This window comes from Kogia breviceps, chromosome 12, assembly GCF_026419965.1.
Source record: "Kogia breviceps isolate mKogBre1 chromosome 12, mKogBre1 haplotype 1, whole genome shotgun sequence".
Lineage (NCBI taxonomy): Eukaryota > Metazoa > Chordata > Mammalia > Artiodactyla > Physeteridae > Kogia > Kogia breviceps.
This window is the reverse complement of record NC_081321.1, coordinates 17,934,172-17,951,181: the sequence shown is the minus strand read 5'-3', so window position 1 is coordinate 17,951,181 and position 17,010 is coordinate 17,934,172. Positions and strand designations below refer to the sequence as shown.

Sequence of the window (17,010 nt, the reverse complement as noted above, 5' to 3'; positions counted from 1 at the left end):
CTCCTAGTCTCCAATTTGAGAACAGATCAAAAAATAAAAGGTCTCTTGTGGAAAGAATCGTAAACCTAGTGAGGAAGTGTAAACTAACGTGGGCAAGGCATAGAAAATGTTAAAAGATTTCATAATCCAGTGCTCATTGCATAGAATAAATAGTAGTGGTGTAGGCCAGCAGTCCCTAACCTTTTTGGCACCAGTGACCAGTTTCATGGAAGACAATTTTCCCATGGACCGGGGTTGGGGAGGGAGGGGGCCGTGGTTCAGGCGGTAACACGAGCGATGGGGAGCGATGGGGAGCGGCAGATGGAGCTTCGCTCACTCGCCTGCCACTCACCTCTGCTGTGCGCCAGGTTCCTAACAGTCCGCGGACCAGTAACGGTCTGTGGCCCTGGGGTTGGGAACCCCTGGTGTAGGATATTTCGGTAAGAAATAAACTAATAAAAGTCAATGATTGGTAATGATTTCAGGAAACTCCGAATTAAATGTTAATATTATATACTTTTGATGAACATCAGAGTGGAAATTTACATTTTATTTTCAATCCTTCTTTAGTCAAATTTCAAAGAATTTTTCTACCATAATAGGCAACAAAGACTTACAATTTAACATCTTTAGGATAGGGTCTATCAAGCAGTGAATACAGGATAGGAATTTCTGTGTTGATTGCTCTTCTGTTATATGCTGGGCATATGATGTTCTATTGCATCTCTATTTTTCTGAACAATTTTCAGATAATTAAAGTAATATATATATATATATATACACATTGAAAATTTGAAAAACTTTTGTTCAGAAAAGATAAAGCAAAATAAAATATAGTATAAAGATGTAAATCAAAGTGCCACTCTTGCTATAAAAATCTTTTAAATCATAATAGAATTTTATCTTTTAAAGATAATTTAAATGTAAGCCATTTTTATGCTGATAAAATGTACGGGAATTAATTTTGTCACAATGTTTCTGTATTCATTATGTAAACCGGTATTTTTATTTCAGAAAGTTTATTATATCTTTGTTTTATAATTTGTTAAGAAGAATCAAAGAATTTAAGTGCTAGACTTATTGTTTTGGCTACCTATGTGATAATGTGCAAATTTCCAAATTACTTGCTTTTCTATCAGTTTTTGCTCATTAATTAAAATTGGAAATGACAACACCCGACCTGCTTATCTCCAAGAGGCTGGATAAAGTAGAAATGAACTAACGCATGTACAAGTGCTTTATACAAATGCAAACATTATTCTAATATAAGACAGGAGTATTTCAAAGCACATTCAATTTTGCTTCTGGCAGTAGTGAAGTAATATATTTTTTAAAGTGGTCTTTATTTTTTGCTTTGGTTATTTTTTTTAAGTTGAAATATAGTTCACATACCATACAGTTCACCTTTTTTAAAGTGTACAATTCAGTGGGTTTTAGTATACTCACAGTGTTTTGTAACCATCATTACTATCTAATTCCAGAACATTTTCATCACTCTAAAAAGAAACCCTGTACCCATTAGCAGTCACTACTAATTCAAGCTTCTCCACAAAGTGGTAATTTTTGAGGCATAATATTTAAAGAACTTATGTTGAACTGAGATTTATATTGCATGTGAAAAAAATCAGTAATAATCTATTATAGGCCATTGAGCAAAATTCAGAAATCAGAAATCAATAAATAGTGAATTTTAGTTTTCTAATCATGGGCTCCTGAGAAATATAATTGAAAAAAAATTATATTTCGCATTGACCATTATCTTTTATGTTGTCTTTTATTTGTGTGTAAATGACAATTGACATAGCAATACATGACATAAAATAAGATTGTATTGGTATTTGCAAAGCCTGATTCTGTCCATGTGAACAGAGAACCATGCATACTCATAGGAACCAGCCTGTTTTATTGTCAAAAACCATGCTAAGTGATACAAATAGTCACGCACATTTGAGGAAACAGTTGCATTATAAAGAAAGACTTTTGTTTTATCAAGTAACAGCTATCAAGCTATGTAAAATATGACCTTTAAGAAACAGATGATAACCTAATCCTAAATAATGCATCATTTGAGATATTTTAATCATTGCCTTTTTAAAATTCTTTTATTCAGCTCAAAATTGTCCTTGGCAAATAAAATAGCCCTGTTTTTAGCATGGTCTTTCACAATAGCTTTCTTAATTAACACCGTATTTTTGCCACCCTTAAGTTTCTTGATTACCAACTTTCAAAACAGAGATTTTTTTTTCTTGAAGTCAGCAAATATACTTTATTTAAGCACGTATTATATTTACAGTAAGTGTCATCATTTTGGTTTGCATGAGTGCTTTATAAGAACATAATGCTTAAGTTTTGAAAATAAAGGCTACTATTAGACAAGGAGAATATTTAAGTCAAACCTTCATAGTATTAAGAATGAAATTTCTCCGCCTTCAAGTGACAGAGTTCTTAATTCTACATCATTTGAAAGTGGTTGTATCATAGTAACAATGACAACAGTAAACACGTCATGCAAAAGTAAAAATGTAATAGTGAAATAAGCCATTGAAAGGAAGAGTCAGTGACCACGTAATATTTCAGTTTCTATTATATCTAGTAGCAATCCGGTTAAAAAGAAATGACAGTTGCCCTGAAGGAGATAAAGTGGAGGTATTCTTGTAGCAGTAGTTTGCAAAGAAAATTGCACTGTGTCTTGACTGGATTATTTCTCCATCCTTGCAAACAATCCCCACCTCTCTGTGGTGCTGTTTCTTGCCTTCTTTATACAGATTGAGTTTGTATCATCTAAACTTATAGGGCCCAGGGGCCTTTTGGCGACAGGGAGGAGGAGGAAAAGGGGAATTAGAAAAAGAAAACGTGACAGGCAGTTTTGAAAAGAAAAGCAATTTTCCTTGTGGGTCTGTTTCTAAATAGGAGTTCTTCAATGCAATATTTTGCTTCTGCAGAGCAGTCAGTCAGAATCAAGCGCATGCTTGTGCTGTTTTGTGGGGCTTGGCACTGACAGGTTTTATTTAGGAGGGGTGGGGATATAGGGGGATCGGATGTGGGGAAGTCAGTATTTTGGCTGTATCAGCCCTAGAGGCAGAGTTAGCACTTGCATTGGGACAAAAGTATTTGTAGCCGTCAGATAACTTTGCAGTCAGCTTTAATAGCATCACTCTTTTTTTTTCCTACTTTTTTTTTTTTTTTTTTTTTTTTTGGCAGCCAAGCTCTTAGTAGAACCATCTGTCTTTCTATTAGTATTTTTGAGGCCTGTTTTGAAGCCACTTTGCTTGGCAAAGTCATTTTCATCCTTGGAAACGATTTTTAAAAAAAGTTCTGTGGCTTTTTGCCGAAGAAGGCTACTATGTAAAAAAACCCACATGGCTGTTCATTTTTGTTCGAAAAGAATATGACTACTTTGTCTTTGTCTTGAATCAAATGAAATTAGAGGTGATACAACTTCAGTGTGACTGTTGGCAAGGGAGAGGCAGGGAGTGCAATTTAAGCAGTGTTTTTATGTTTCTGTATCACTCAATGAGATTGTCTTTAGTCTTCCAAGTAGATTAATTGGAAGATAAATTGGCTCCTTTATTCTAAATTTTAGTGTAGGGTTTTTTGTTGTTTTTTTGTTTTTTTTTTTTTCTCATTTTCTAAATACCATTGCATTGGGTAGGATAAACTTACAAATCGACTTTCTATTATGTGAAATGAGAAAACACAGACTATTAGTGGTCATTGACGATCCCATGCCTCTTCTTGCTAATGGTAGAAAGTCAGCTTCGTTATCCTGGTTACTCCAGTTTGGGTAATTACATCCTGCCTACCTAAACCCCTCTTGTAATCCCATTTGGAATATTATATTTTCCATTTTCTCAAAAACTGCTGTATAGCGTCGCTGTGTGCTTCTAAACAGCTGCTATGCTCCCCACCAAAGGTGGCCGAATTTCAGTTGGAGGCGCATTGATACCTAAACACCACGTGTGCTCGAATACTGTGGTTCTCCTCGGGCTACACTCTGGAGGAACATTTGAAAAGTTTCCGATTTTACATTTCATTTGTAATTGTGCTGACTTCAATCCCATAGTTGCCTTTCGCTTTCACATGTGTGTGTGTAGTTTGAACAGGTCTTCTACCATGACTTCCGGTTTTTTGAGCCGTCACACAAACCGCTCCTTGGTATCATGGACTAGTCCCTCTAGTTTGCTGAGTCCTATATTTTCCCCAGTCAAGTAGTGCCTTCCAGGCCTCTCTTCCTGGGGTACAGTCTAAAGCCCATTGTCGTTCAAAAGCAACTCTGATTTCCTCATAACCTATCCTTGCTGAAGGCCCCCTAATTCCCTGACTTTCCCCACCCTGTGACCAGAAACCCAGAAAAATCACAGAACAGGGAAAACTGACAGCATCATAATTCACGTGTTCTCTTCTCAGGCCTTAGACTCTTCCATCACCCCTTTTAATCGTCTGTGGTTACTTTCTTTTTCATTTCTCACAGTCACCATCCAAAACTTCCATACCTTTGCTGAACTCCCTTACTCAATCCCAGCATCTCTCATCTTCAGCGTATGATTTTGCCTTCAACATTGAGAAAATTTCTTCCGTCGGAACTGATTTTCCTGACCTTCTCATTTCCTTACCGGTAGCACATTATCGGCTTACAGCCACTTGTACAGCTTCATTCGTCAGGGCCCAGAGAATGAGGTGTCATTCCCAGTCGAAGCAAATCCCTACACCGCCGCCTTGCCTTTCAGCCTCCTCTGCAACTTTGGTCCACAAGTTAATTGCTCTTTCCTACATTTCAAATTCTCAATTTCCATTTGCTCCTTCCAGCCAGTAAATGTGCTGCTACCTAAAACTCTGCTACTTAAATAAAATCTGTGCATCCCTATACAGCTGCCTTCAAATGTCACTCCTGATACCTCACCCAGCCTTCTCTGAAGAATCATCTACATTTGCCATCCCCTTTTATTAGCCTGTCATTCAGTGCTCAACCTTTTGGAATATGCTCAACCTTTCAGAATATCCATTCTAGTGGATTTGTTGTTATTAGATTCATCACCATCTTCTAATAAACTATTCCAGAAGATACTATTTTTGTCTCTAAAATACTCTTTCTGCTACACTTCTCACTATTAGACACTACCTCAACCTTGGTATTCCATTGGTTTCTGTGATACTGTACTCAGGATTTTCTTTATTCTTCTCTTACCTCTCTGCTCTTATGACTCCTCTTCCTCTGCCCTTTGTTGAATTATTGTTGCGACCCAGATGATTTTAAGCTGTCTTCTCTTTATCCTTCAAACCCTCTTTAGATTATCTAGTTCACTCTCATCAACAAGTGACCCCCTAAACCATAGCCTCTAAAAATCTCTTCACTAGCTTCAGACTTCAGTGTCAGTCTGCTAGTGAGGTATCTCCAATGGAACATGATTTAGGTACCTCAAACACGTGTGTTCAGAACCATACTCATATCTTTCCATGAAAACTATCACTCCCCCTGTATGTTTTTTTGTAGTGGTTTCCTACCAGTATAAGTAGTTACATCAACTAGACACCTGAAAGTTATCATGACTCTGTCCTCTTCTCCTTTTCTTACATATATAGTTTCTTTTTTTTTTAGGTACAGAGATTTCTCATATACCCACACATTTATAGCCTCCCCCATCAACAACATGTACCTAGTCTCCACGCTTTGCCTCTCAAATCTTTTCTCCCTATGCCCACAAGAGTATACCACCTAACCTACTTAAATGGTCCCCCAGAGCCTACAGGGGGAATCTCAAGTTTCTTACAGTGAAACACAGGCTGATTCCGGCAGACTTTCTAACACTGGTTCTCGCTTACATTTTTTGCTGTTCTACTCTGCTTGGTGGTTTCCCCCTCACATGATATTTTTTCTTGTCCCTGATAATTTGCTCATTTTTTTCTCCCATCTGCTTGGAATTCTTTTTTCACACTCCCACCTCTTTGCCTGGCTAACTCCTACTTATCCAGTCAGACCCTACACCTGCTGGACTTATCTCTATGAGGCCCGCCTTGACTTCTTCTGGCTGTGTTAGGAGTCTCTCGTTTGTGCTTCCATAGTATCCCACACAAGTGTCTACTGTTGAACTAATGGCAGTGTATTCTAATTATCTATCCATTTGTCCGACCAGACTTAGAGCTTCTGGAGAGCAGGCACTGTATGTGAATTCATCTTTGTATTCCTAGTTACCAAAAAAGTATACATTCTAGTTAGTAGAAATGGTGATTGAATGAATAATAAACAGACCCATGGGACTGGAAGCTAAATTAATAATCTTAAATATCTACTTGATATATTAAATAGTTTCAGGGAACCACTGAAGGGTTTTGCAATAGAATATTTACATAAAATATAAAATATTTAACTATGAATAATTGATAAGTATTTACTTGTTCTTTTACAAGTGTGATAATGTGATTGTGTTGGATTCATAAAATTTTAGAGGGCAAGATTACATGCAGTATCTATGTGGTAGAATTATAAAAAGTATTAAAACATAATATTCTATCTGAAAGTGTAAAAAATATAGGAAGTAGCTTCTTAAATTTATTGTGAGTTATTGAAACTTGTGAATAACATGCCCCCATTAAAAAGACCAAAATTTTGTGACAAAAGTATTTTGTTGAAACTTAATTATAAATGTCACACATTTTAAACCTTAATTAGGAGCTTTAAGGGAATTCATCCATTAAGTAAAAGAAAATAAGTGAAGTTAACAGTGAATAGGATTTGGAACTAGTCAAAACTGGCAAATATGAGAATGAAATACTAACATAATAACAAATTTGTTTTAGAATTTGTCCAGGAAACATTATACTGTTTTGATGTGACACGTCCTTTTCTCCCAAAGGTGGGCTAATTTTCAGCATCAAGGAACTAAAAGTTACTTAAGATACAGCAGTAATACAGTTGGTGCCCACTATTTGTGCTAGTTATATCCGATCAAGTTGCCATGAACACTGAATTTACTGAACGATTTTGCTCCTGGAGGAAACACAAAGTTAGGTTCCTGAGAGCCTTTGGTCACACTATCTTCATCAACTGATCAATACATAGCCTTGTTTTAGGTGTGTTTCTGTTTAAAGACACCTTACTAATATTTATTATTGATTCGATGTGCATTTTAAACAGCAAAAATCACCAAAATTTCTTGCTACTTTGCACAGGTCTGTGAGTGACCACAAAAGCACGAGTACAAGTAAATTTGGGGAGGATACAAGTAAATCTTATTGAGTAGACAAATTGGCAAATACAGAATCTGCAAATAATGAGGATCAACTGTTTTTGAAATGTGTTTTTAGTTGCATAGATGAATTAAGCACACATTTTTGGATTGTATATATTTTACTGTTTACTTTATTCTGAATATTACTACAATGCTCTGTAATTTTTCCTATGCTATTCTAAAATAAACACATCATTGGGACTATGAAATTAAGCTTATTTTTCATTTTAGTTCTCCCTCTCCCTTGTAATTCTTCGTGCTCCCCACCCCAATTTTTCCCAAGTGTTAGAAAAGACTACTAGATTGTTAGGAGATGTAGTTTCAGTGTTAACTTTGCTCTTACCTAAATGTGGGATCTCGAACAATTTATACAGCCAAGCTAAGTCTTATTTCTTTATCAGCACAATGATGGTGTTATGCCAGATAATCTCTAGGCTCTCTCAGCCTTAAAAGTGTTATTCTACATTTGCGGATCTTGGAAAATTCAGACACTAAAACAAGTTACAATACTAAAGCAGGGGCTTCCCTGGTTGGCACAGTGGTTAAGAATCCGCCTGCCAATGCAGGGGACGTGGGTTCAAGCCCTGGTCCGTGAAGATCCCACATGCCGCGTAGTAACTAAGCCCATGTGCCACAGCTACTGAGCCTGTGCTGTAGAGCCTGCGTGCCCCAACTACTGAGCCCATGTGCCACAGCTACTGAAGCCCATGCGCCTAGAGCCTGTGCTCCGCAACAAGAGAAGCCACCGCAATAAGAAGCCCATGCACTGCAACGAAGAGTTGCAAAAGAAACTCAACGCAACTAAAGAAAACCTGCGTGCAGCAAGGAAGACCTAATGCAGCCAAAAATAATTTAAAAAAAAATAACTAAAGCAAAATGTTTTTAAATAATCATAATAAAATACACAGATTTTTTAAAGCCCCAGAATTTTTTGCAATTTATTCTTAAAATACTAAAATTTTTACCTGAAAAATTATTATAAATTATTAGAGTATGAATGAATTACCTGGGTAAAAGCTGTCACACACAAGTAGATAGAGTTATGTACATGCAACAACCAGTTAAACAATATAACAAGAACACATTAACTTTACGATAGCAAGAAAAGTATTTTTTAAAAACCTTAAAAATAAAACTACCAAGAAGACTACAATAAGTATATGAAGCAAAAGAAGATCTGAGTAAATTAAAAGATATAACCTGTTATTGGCCATCAAGCCATTAGGTTAATGAATTCAAAGAGAAATTCCATATCCTAAAATTATCGTAGAAAAATAAATGTAAATAAAGCCAGGAAATATTTGAAAAAAGAAAATAGTAATGATAGAATACTGTAAAAGCAAAACTTTTATAATTAAAACATCATGTTATTAGAACATGATAGGCAGGCATATCTGTCCATTACAGAAGTATGTAATAAATTTCTAGTATTTCTGTATTACTTTTCTATTTCTTCATGTATGCACAATTCTAAGAATCATGGATTTAGCATGATGTATATGACCTTTTATCTATACATTCAGAATAGGGGCACAGAGCAGCTGGTATTTAATGCTGCCATTTTTCTCCAGTGAAATTGAATTCCTTCCTGGTCATTAAAGAACTTTGTTTTCCACAGGCCTTTTGTGGACATTTGGAGGTGGGGCACAAAGAAGTAATTACAAAGACAGGACTATATAATACATTGTTCTTCTTTATTTATGAATTATAAATTCATATAATAATTTCAGCTGCTGCTGTAAGCTCTAGAGTTACAATAATAAATAAGTTACAGCCTCTTTCCTAAATAAGTTCATAGGTCATAAGGGAGGCTCAACTTATACAAGTAACTATTATTCAATACAGTAAGTATTGTGTTAGTTTTATGAGGTTAAAGAAGTAACAGTTCTTTCTGCCTGAAAATTAGCACCATAAGAAAGAAGTGCTTCACAGGCCAAGACATTATGTGGGTCTCAGAAGCCTTTGAAAAATAAGTCGAATTTTGCCAAGAAGAAAAGAAAAAGAGAAATGACTGAAAACAGAGAAGATACTTTTGAGCCTGTTCAAGCGTGGAAAAACACCTAGTATGCAAGGAACTCTTCATGATCCGTTGAGGCAAGAGTACAGAGTATCTGAAGGAGGGCAGCAGAAATACCTGGAAAGATGGACTAAGAACAAATTGTGAAGAATCCTGAATACCATGTGAAGGGATTTGGTCATTATTCTCAAAGTAAAAGCTACCATCAAAAGCTTTTCAGGGGCTTCCCTGGTGGCGCAGTGGTTGAGAGTCCGCCTGCCGATGCAGGGGACACGGGTTCATGCCCCGGTCCGGGAGGATCTCACGTGCCGCGGAGCGGCTGGGCCCGTGAGCCATGGCCGCTGAGTCTGCGCGACGGGAGAGGCCACAACAGTGAGAGGCCCGCGTACCGCCAAAAAAAAAAGCTTTTCAGAAGAGGAGCATGTGAAATACAGATACAAGACTCATTTAGAAGGAACTCTATGAGGAATATAGTTTAATGTCCTGTGAGCACCAGACCTGTAATAGGCAGAGTCTCCCTTCAGCTTCTTATACACCTGAAAGTCCTTTGTAACTCAAGGCATAATATGAAGAAGACAAAAAGATTTGTTGACAGTGACTTCAGCATTCTTTAAGACAGTTCTTCTCAAACCTGGATGCACATTGGAATCATCAGGGGAACGTTAAAAAAATGCTGATGGCTGGGTCTCACCCCTGTTGATTCAGATTTAATTCACCCCTGTTGTCTAGGAAACAGTCTGGGCATTGAGAGTTTTTCAGAGCTTGCCAGGTCATTCTAAAATATACCTTCAAGTTTAAGAACTACTGCACTAAAATAAGAAGCTATTGTTTCTGCAATTGTAGAAGTTCTTTTTTCCCAAATTTTAAGGTCTCTGAAGTTTGGATGACTCTCGCAAGCCTTATACGTGTTTCATTTGAAATTCCTTTCTTCTTCCCTCTAAAGTGCTCTTATTAAATTTATAGCCATCTTATACGTTGTAAAACCAATGGTGTCTTAGAAAGGAGGAGATGTACTATATAAAATATAATATCTTACAATGAAATATAAAGGATACATAGTAGCTAGTGATAACCCTTAACCAGCGTGGCTAGTTTGTTATTGGTGGTTTTTTTTTGTGTGTGTGGTACGCGGGCCTCTCACTGTCGCGGCCTCTCCCTTTGCGGAGCACAGGCTCCGGACGCGCAGGCGCAGCGGCCATGGCTCACGGGCCCAGCCGCTCCGCGCCATGTGGGATCCTCCCGGACCGGGGCACGAACCCGCGTCCCCTGCATCGGCAGGCGGACTCTCAACCGCTGCGCCACCAGGGAAGCCCTGTTGTTTTTTTGTTTGCTTGTTATTCTGGTCAGTGTCCTCTTCTTACACAGAGCAAGCAGCCATGCTGCTTTGCCTTCAAACATCTCCCTCTTGTTTCAGGCCACTTTTTCCTACATACTTGCTCGATACGCACTTTCTAATTTTTGAGACTTCAATCAATTGTTTTCCATTGGTGTCTACATAAAGTTTATCTTTTCTCCAGTATGTTCAAAAAATGTGGGCTGTAGTGATATAAGCTTTATAACCTTCAGCTCTAACCTTAAAACATTCTCTTTTTGTTTTCCTGGTTGTGTTGTTCACTTTTCGTTTCACTCTGGTGGCAGTGATAGGTTTAAAATCCTTCTGGCTAAAAGAAATACTTTGCAATTTGGAGTCATTTCTGAAAACAGATTCCTCATTCTTACAGTGCTTGTTTCTCTGTTTGCCTGGCTGGCTGGCTGGCTGGCTCTCTCTCTCTGTCTCTCTTTCTCTCCCCTCATCCTTCCTCCTTCTCCCTCTCTCTCATCCCCTCCTCTGCCCCCTCAACACACACACACACACACACACACACACACACACACACACACACACCCCAAAATCTCAGAAATACCTCAGAGGTTTACTATGAAAGGTGAAATGGTGGAGAAAGTGAAGGTGGACCTTTAAAGTGAGAAATTTTGAGAATTATCAGAATCATGTGTCTAAGAATGTGCAATGCCAGTGAGAGAAAGGGAAGACAAGTCCAGAGATATTTCAGAGTTGCTGTTAAGGTTAGCGACTGAATGCATTCTTTGTTTGTTTGTTTGTATATGTGTTTGTTTTACTTTTAACCATTATCCCCACTGTAATGAAGCTCCATGGGCATAGGATCTTGTTTGTTTTGTTTACTATTACATCTATATTACCTAGCTCATTTTCTTATACATAGGACGTGTTCATGAAATATTTGTTTATGTTCCAAATAACTGACTTAATGTGAGGAAGAAATAGTAAAGGAGAATAAAGTGTCAGATGTGATCTTTAGCACGATCCTAAATTCTCATTCATATGTTCTCTGACAAACACTGACCAATAACCATGTCCACCAGAGAAATCTTGCTTAAATATTTGGAAAAAAATCCTTGGTATTTTAGTAAATGACAACCTCTGCATTAGTAACAATGTGACATAGCTGCAGAAATGACTGCATTAGTTTATATTTCTCGAAATTACTGTTCAATTAAAAGAAAATAGTGATTCCATTGTATTAGATTATTTATTTACTGATATGAACCTTATACATCCTGAGAGTGACACCAGAAAATTAAGGTGTATTCTAAAGATGGCGACCAAAAGAGAGGCCGTGTGGTTTGACGAGTGGTTCAATTGCCTCAAAAAGGATAGATGAATTCAAAAGATCCAAGGGACTAGATCATAGACATAGTTTTGACTCCCCCATTCCATGGCCACAGGCAGGTCAGTTTTCTTTCGGCCTCAGTTACCTCTTCTGTAAAGAACTGGGAAAGTCTTTATTACTCTCTAAGCTTTCTCTCAGCTCTTTTATTCAAGAACTTAAAAAAAAAAAAACTTAGTATTATGCATGAACATGAGAATTATCTTCAGGTAATGAAGAGCTGTTCATATATAAATTAGTACCAGTTTAATTTTGTTTTAGAAGGTAGAATTAGTCCTAACAGGTGGGATTTACAGAAGGAGATTTTAGTTCAACCTAAGGGATACTTTTTTAATCATTATATTAATGCAGTAAGAAAAGACTTGTAGTGTGAAATATTGATGCTTCATCACTATAAAGGATATCATCATGTAGGGAAATTATTCACCAGGTTAGAAAGTGAACTTGATAACACCTTCCAGTTAAAGCATTCAGTATTCTGATTCTCCTGTCTAAAGTAGTCCTAAGACATAGCCTCACATCCAGGGTTCTAGCAGGCTTGTATGCCAGTATATTGAATTGGGTAATTTCTTTCTTATATCATAAGGGTGGGAGGATGGGAAGCATGGAGTATCAAAACTTCTTTTCTTTGATTCACTCTAATACGTTCAGCAGGTTCAAGGTCAACTGCCGCCATTAATGATTCCTGTATTCCCTCCCGATCAACGGACACTGGCTGCAGCTGCCCAGCAAGGATTCCTCCTTCCTCCAGGCTTCAGCTATAAGGCTGGATGTAGTAAGTACCACTGATTTCTCACTTGGGAGTGCGTGGAGGGCATGGCTTTAGGCAATTTAATATTCCTGCCACACCAAGAGATTTTATTTTAAAGAGGAAACACACAGAAAGTGTAGAAAAGGATTTATGTTGTATTTAAGAGCTTAGATTATTTCTATGCTTCTGAAGCCAATATTTGCTTTTTATAATTTTGTTTCATAACTTTCATTTCCAGTGTATTCTTAAATTATGAATATAATTTTCAGGCTCAATTTATTTTTAAGTAGGTAAGACAGGAATATGCATTTTAATAGCTTTCCATTGCCCTTTAAGATAAGCCCAAGTTTCCTAATGTGAATTAGTTGGCCTTCCATCATCTGTCTCCTCCCTACATTTACAGCCTAATTTCTCATTAGGCTTCTTTAGTTCTTAGACCGAACCATACTCTTTCTTGACTTTGGACTTGAATTGTCTGTGTTCACTCTCCTTGGTCTTCTGAACCTCTTCCAGCTTAGACAGGGAAAGCTGGCCTGGTCTAGTTAGATCCCTTTCTCCAGGTTCCTTTGGATCCTGTGTATTTCCTTTCACTTTAATTGTAAACTCCGTGAGGGCCAGTGCTCATTGTGTCTCACGTATTGTTATATCTAAACTTTTAGTACAATTTCAACTATTTGTTGAATGAATGAATAAATGATCGAGCATTCATTACAAACAATACAAGGGCATTTTTACACTAAGTAATAGGTTATATTGAGATAACTGTTTATATTGCTTATTAACTTTACTTGCCTGTGATTTTATGACTTTTTTAAGGAAAGTCAAAATTATACACTGTTAGGTTTGGAAACAATCTAATAATTGAAATATTTTCATTGATCAAAGTAGAATACCATTGAAAACAATTAGCAAAGTATTATCATTTTAGATATTCATATAGAATATTATTTTGTAAATTCCAATAGATTTTGGTTCGTTTATATGTTAATAAATTGTCACATTACCATCTTGCCATGCTTCAACACTTATTGTATTTGAGAAATTTTTCTGAACATTACTAGGAATCAAATCTGCATCCTGTTAAATGATGTTTTGAATTTTCGTATTTAACATTTATTCCTAGATTTTTGTGGGGTTTTTTTTTTTGCGGTACGCGGGCCTCTCACCGTTGTGGCCTCTCCCGTTGCGGAGCACAGGCTCCGGACGCGCAGGCTCAGCGTCCATGGCTCACGGGCCCAGCCGCTCCGCGGCACGTGGGATCTTCCCGGACCGGGGCACGAACCCGTGTTCCTTGCATCGGCAGGCGGACTCTCAACCACTGCGCCACCAGGGAAGCCCTCTTTGCAGTTTTAAACATGGCTTTTGCACATCTTTCTCTTGACTTTGGTTTCCCGTGTTTTCAGATGGTGTTCTCACTCTGGATCCTTAATGTATTTAATTTGTTGCATAATACTGTCTTTGTAGATGGATTCATCCAGAAACACTAACTTCTTTGTATCACTAAGGACTATATTTATAACCTCAATATTTAAATTCTAAAAATAATTTAAATTTTAAGAAGAGAATTTTAAATTCTATTGCTACATTGATTTCTGAGTTTATAATTATAAAATATTTTTTCTTTCCCTTTACCTAAGGAATTACTATTCACATTAAATGCATGTTGCCAATATGTTTTTCATAGACTTGGTTACTAAAATTTTTAAAAAATGACACTTTAAAAAATCATCAGTTGCCTCAGACTGCACCTTGCAATATGTACATATAGACTAGTTCTGTTTTTCAAAAAGAAATTTTTTAAGCAACTGTAGACATAAGTCCCATTAGCGAATATTGTGCTGAAGAGAAAACCACATTGAGTATGAAGAATAGCGTAACTGGGGGCCTGGAAAAGGTCAGGAACACCTCTGCCTCACTCCCATTTGACAGAGTTGGCACAGCAAATTTGTTCAGTGTTAACGTAACGTGGAGTGGAGAAATGTTTCCCTTCCTGAAGTTGTTAATATATTAACCATTTGATAGTCATACCTTCAGTGCTTAAAGTTATAAGTGATACCACTTCTTTCGTATCCTGGAAGTAAAATAGAATAAAGCCTCTACAGCTGCTGGAAAGCTTGAAATAAGCATCATGCCAAACTCTAAAACGAAGAAAAAGCCAAGTAGTAAAAGAAAGCGCCACCCTTGTTGACACTCTCACACTGTCAGTTGGAAGGAGGAGCTGGGTGGAAGTGATAAATATTCCAGACTATTTATTTTCTCCATAATCATGTTGCAGGAAAGGAATTGAGGTAGGGAAAGAAATCTTGCCATCTTCTCTCTTCAGTGAGACTTCCTATTTTATCCCCCCCCCATAATTGTCAATCATACGTCACTTCTCTGGCTGTCATTTGTTCTAATTTGAGTAATATCACAGAGTTCTCAATGAGACACCGACTAATCCATCTTGATTTGAGTTTCAAGTAAATATGAAAGGTATACTATTTTTTGGTATCAAATACTCTCAAATGCTTTTCATCAATCCTTTCAAGAAAGTATTGACGATACATTTTTCTGCTTAGACTATGTGTTTTGATAAATAAAATTAAAATCTTTGAAACTACACATGAAAGTTACAATGTTATCAATGGGGGAAAAAATTAAAACACCAGTTGGGTAACCTAACCATCATCAATTGACTAAGTTTCTTCCTTTTCCAAAAAAGAAGCTTCTAGTTGGAAATAAAGGTATTTTCCCTTTAAGAAATATGATGGTAGAAACACCGTGTGGAATGGACACCTACAGAAAGTAGTTGCTGGAATTTCTCTTAACTGCTAGAAAGTGTGTCATTAAACAGTATAAGAATAAATTAATAGCACAGCCAGAGACTTCAGTGCAAACTGGCTAGATAGAAAAGAAGCTTTAGAGAATGTTGTAGTCCACTCTTATGTATGAATATGTAGGTCAGTTTACAACATTGATATATTATCAGAATTTCAGTTCTGTTTTGGTGTTTGCTGTTAGTGGAATCAAGCATGAAACCACACTTCTTCATGAATCTATATCTAGTTATTGCCTTTCTTATTTATTTTTTTAAGTCTAAAAATACTTCCAGACTTCTAAGGAGGTAAAAATAATGGTGTATTATTAAATGGAGTACTTTAAATATGTATAATAACTTGAAAAAAGTTATGTAAAAACACTGGTTTAACATTCAGGGAAAAAACATAATGAAGTAATCTGTATTTTTAACTTACCAGTTCTATGAAAATTGTCAATTCAGTTGCTACATGTTAAACACACCCCAGATTTTATATTGTAGTAATTAAAAATCCCAATTTTAAATTATCTTTATGGGTACTAGCTCACTTTAATCAGAAAACAATCATCGAAGTCCTTGAAATAAATTTGAAAAACTAAATAACTAAAAACCTGGGAGTTCCCTGGTGGTCTAGTGGTTAGGATTTGGTACTTTCACTGCTGTGGCCCGGGATCAATCCTTGGTTAGGGAACTGAGATCCTGCAAGCCACATGGCTGGGCTAAAATTTAAAATACATAAATAAATGCTAATTCCAAGTCTGAATTATAAACTGAATGTATGTACAAATGAGTTGGTTCAAGTATACTCCGGATGGTTGAAGAGTCTGAGGACACAGTCCATTTGCTTCTGCTGGAAAGTCTGAGTGGAGTCCTAAGCTCTTAACCAAAGACTTGAACCAGTGAACTGCAAAGCTTGTATCAGGTAGATTTTTTTTAAATTTTTATTTATTTATTTAGGCTGCGTTGGGTCTTCGTTGCTGTGCGTGGGTTTCCTCTAGTTGGGGTGAGCAAGGGCTACCCTTCATTGTGGTGCACGGGCTTCTCATTCCCTTGTTGCCAATCACGGGCTCTAGGCGTGTGGGCTCAGTAGTTGTAGTACACAGGCTTAGCTGTTCCACAGCATGTGGGATCCTCTCAGACCAGGGATTGAACCCGTGGCCCTTGCATTGGCAGGCGGATTCTTAACCACTGCGCCACCAGGGAAGTCCCACGTAGATATTTTTGAAATAAAATGTGCACGTCTTTGACACCTGCAGAACAGTTTTATGTTGGCAGGAAGAGTTTTGTGCTGGCTCATGATAGAAAAAAATCTACCAAAATTCAAAATGAATTTGAATGTGTATGCTGGTTTTAGCCCAACATTTTATTTATTTTTTAAAAAAAATTTTTGAGTTTTATTTTTTTATTTTTATACAGCAGGTTCTTTTTTATAGATTTATTTATTTAATGTATTTATTTATTCATTTTGGGCTGTGTTGGATCTTCATTGCTGCACGTGGGCTTTCTCTAGTTGCAGCGAGCTGGGGGGCTACTCTTCGTTGTGGTGTGCAGGC

At 37.0% G+C, this 17,010-nt stretch overlaps 1 protein-coding gene across 25 annotated transcripts in view; it reads left to right on the top strand.

Moving 5' to 3' along the window:
• The window catches only part of SOX5 (SRY-box transcription factor 5), a 1,010,478-nt gene that overhangs the window by 855,996 nt on the left and 137,472 nt on the right, over nt 1–17,010 (top strand). For 16 of the 25 annotated variants that reach the window (XM_067008877.1, XM_067008883.1, XM_067008889.1 and 13 more), the window contains one exon: nt 12,561–12,684. In XM_067008877.1, coding sequence (XP_066864978.1) covers nt 12,561–12,684 — 124 coding nt within the window. The remainder of the gene's footprint in view (nt 1–12,560; nt 12,685–17,010) is intronic. The other 9 variants (XM_067008891.1, XM_059082188.2, XM_067008888.1 and 6 more) reach the window with 1 other exon arrangement.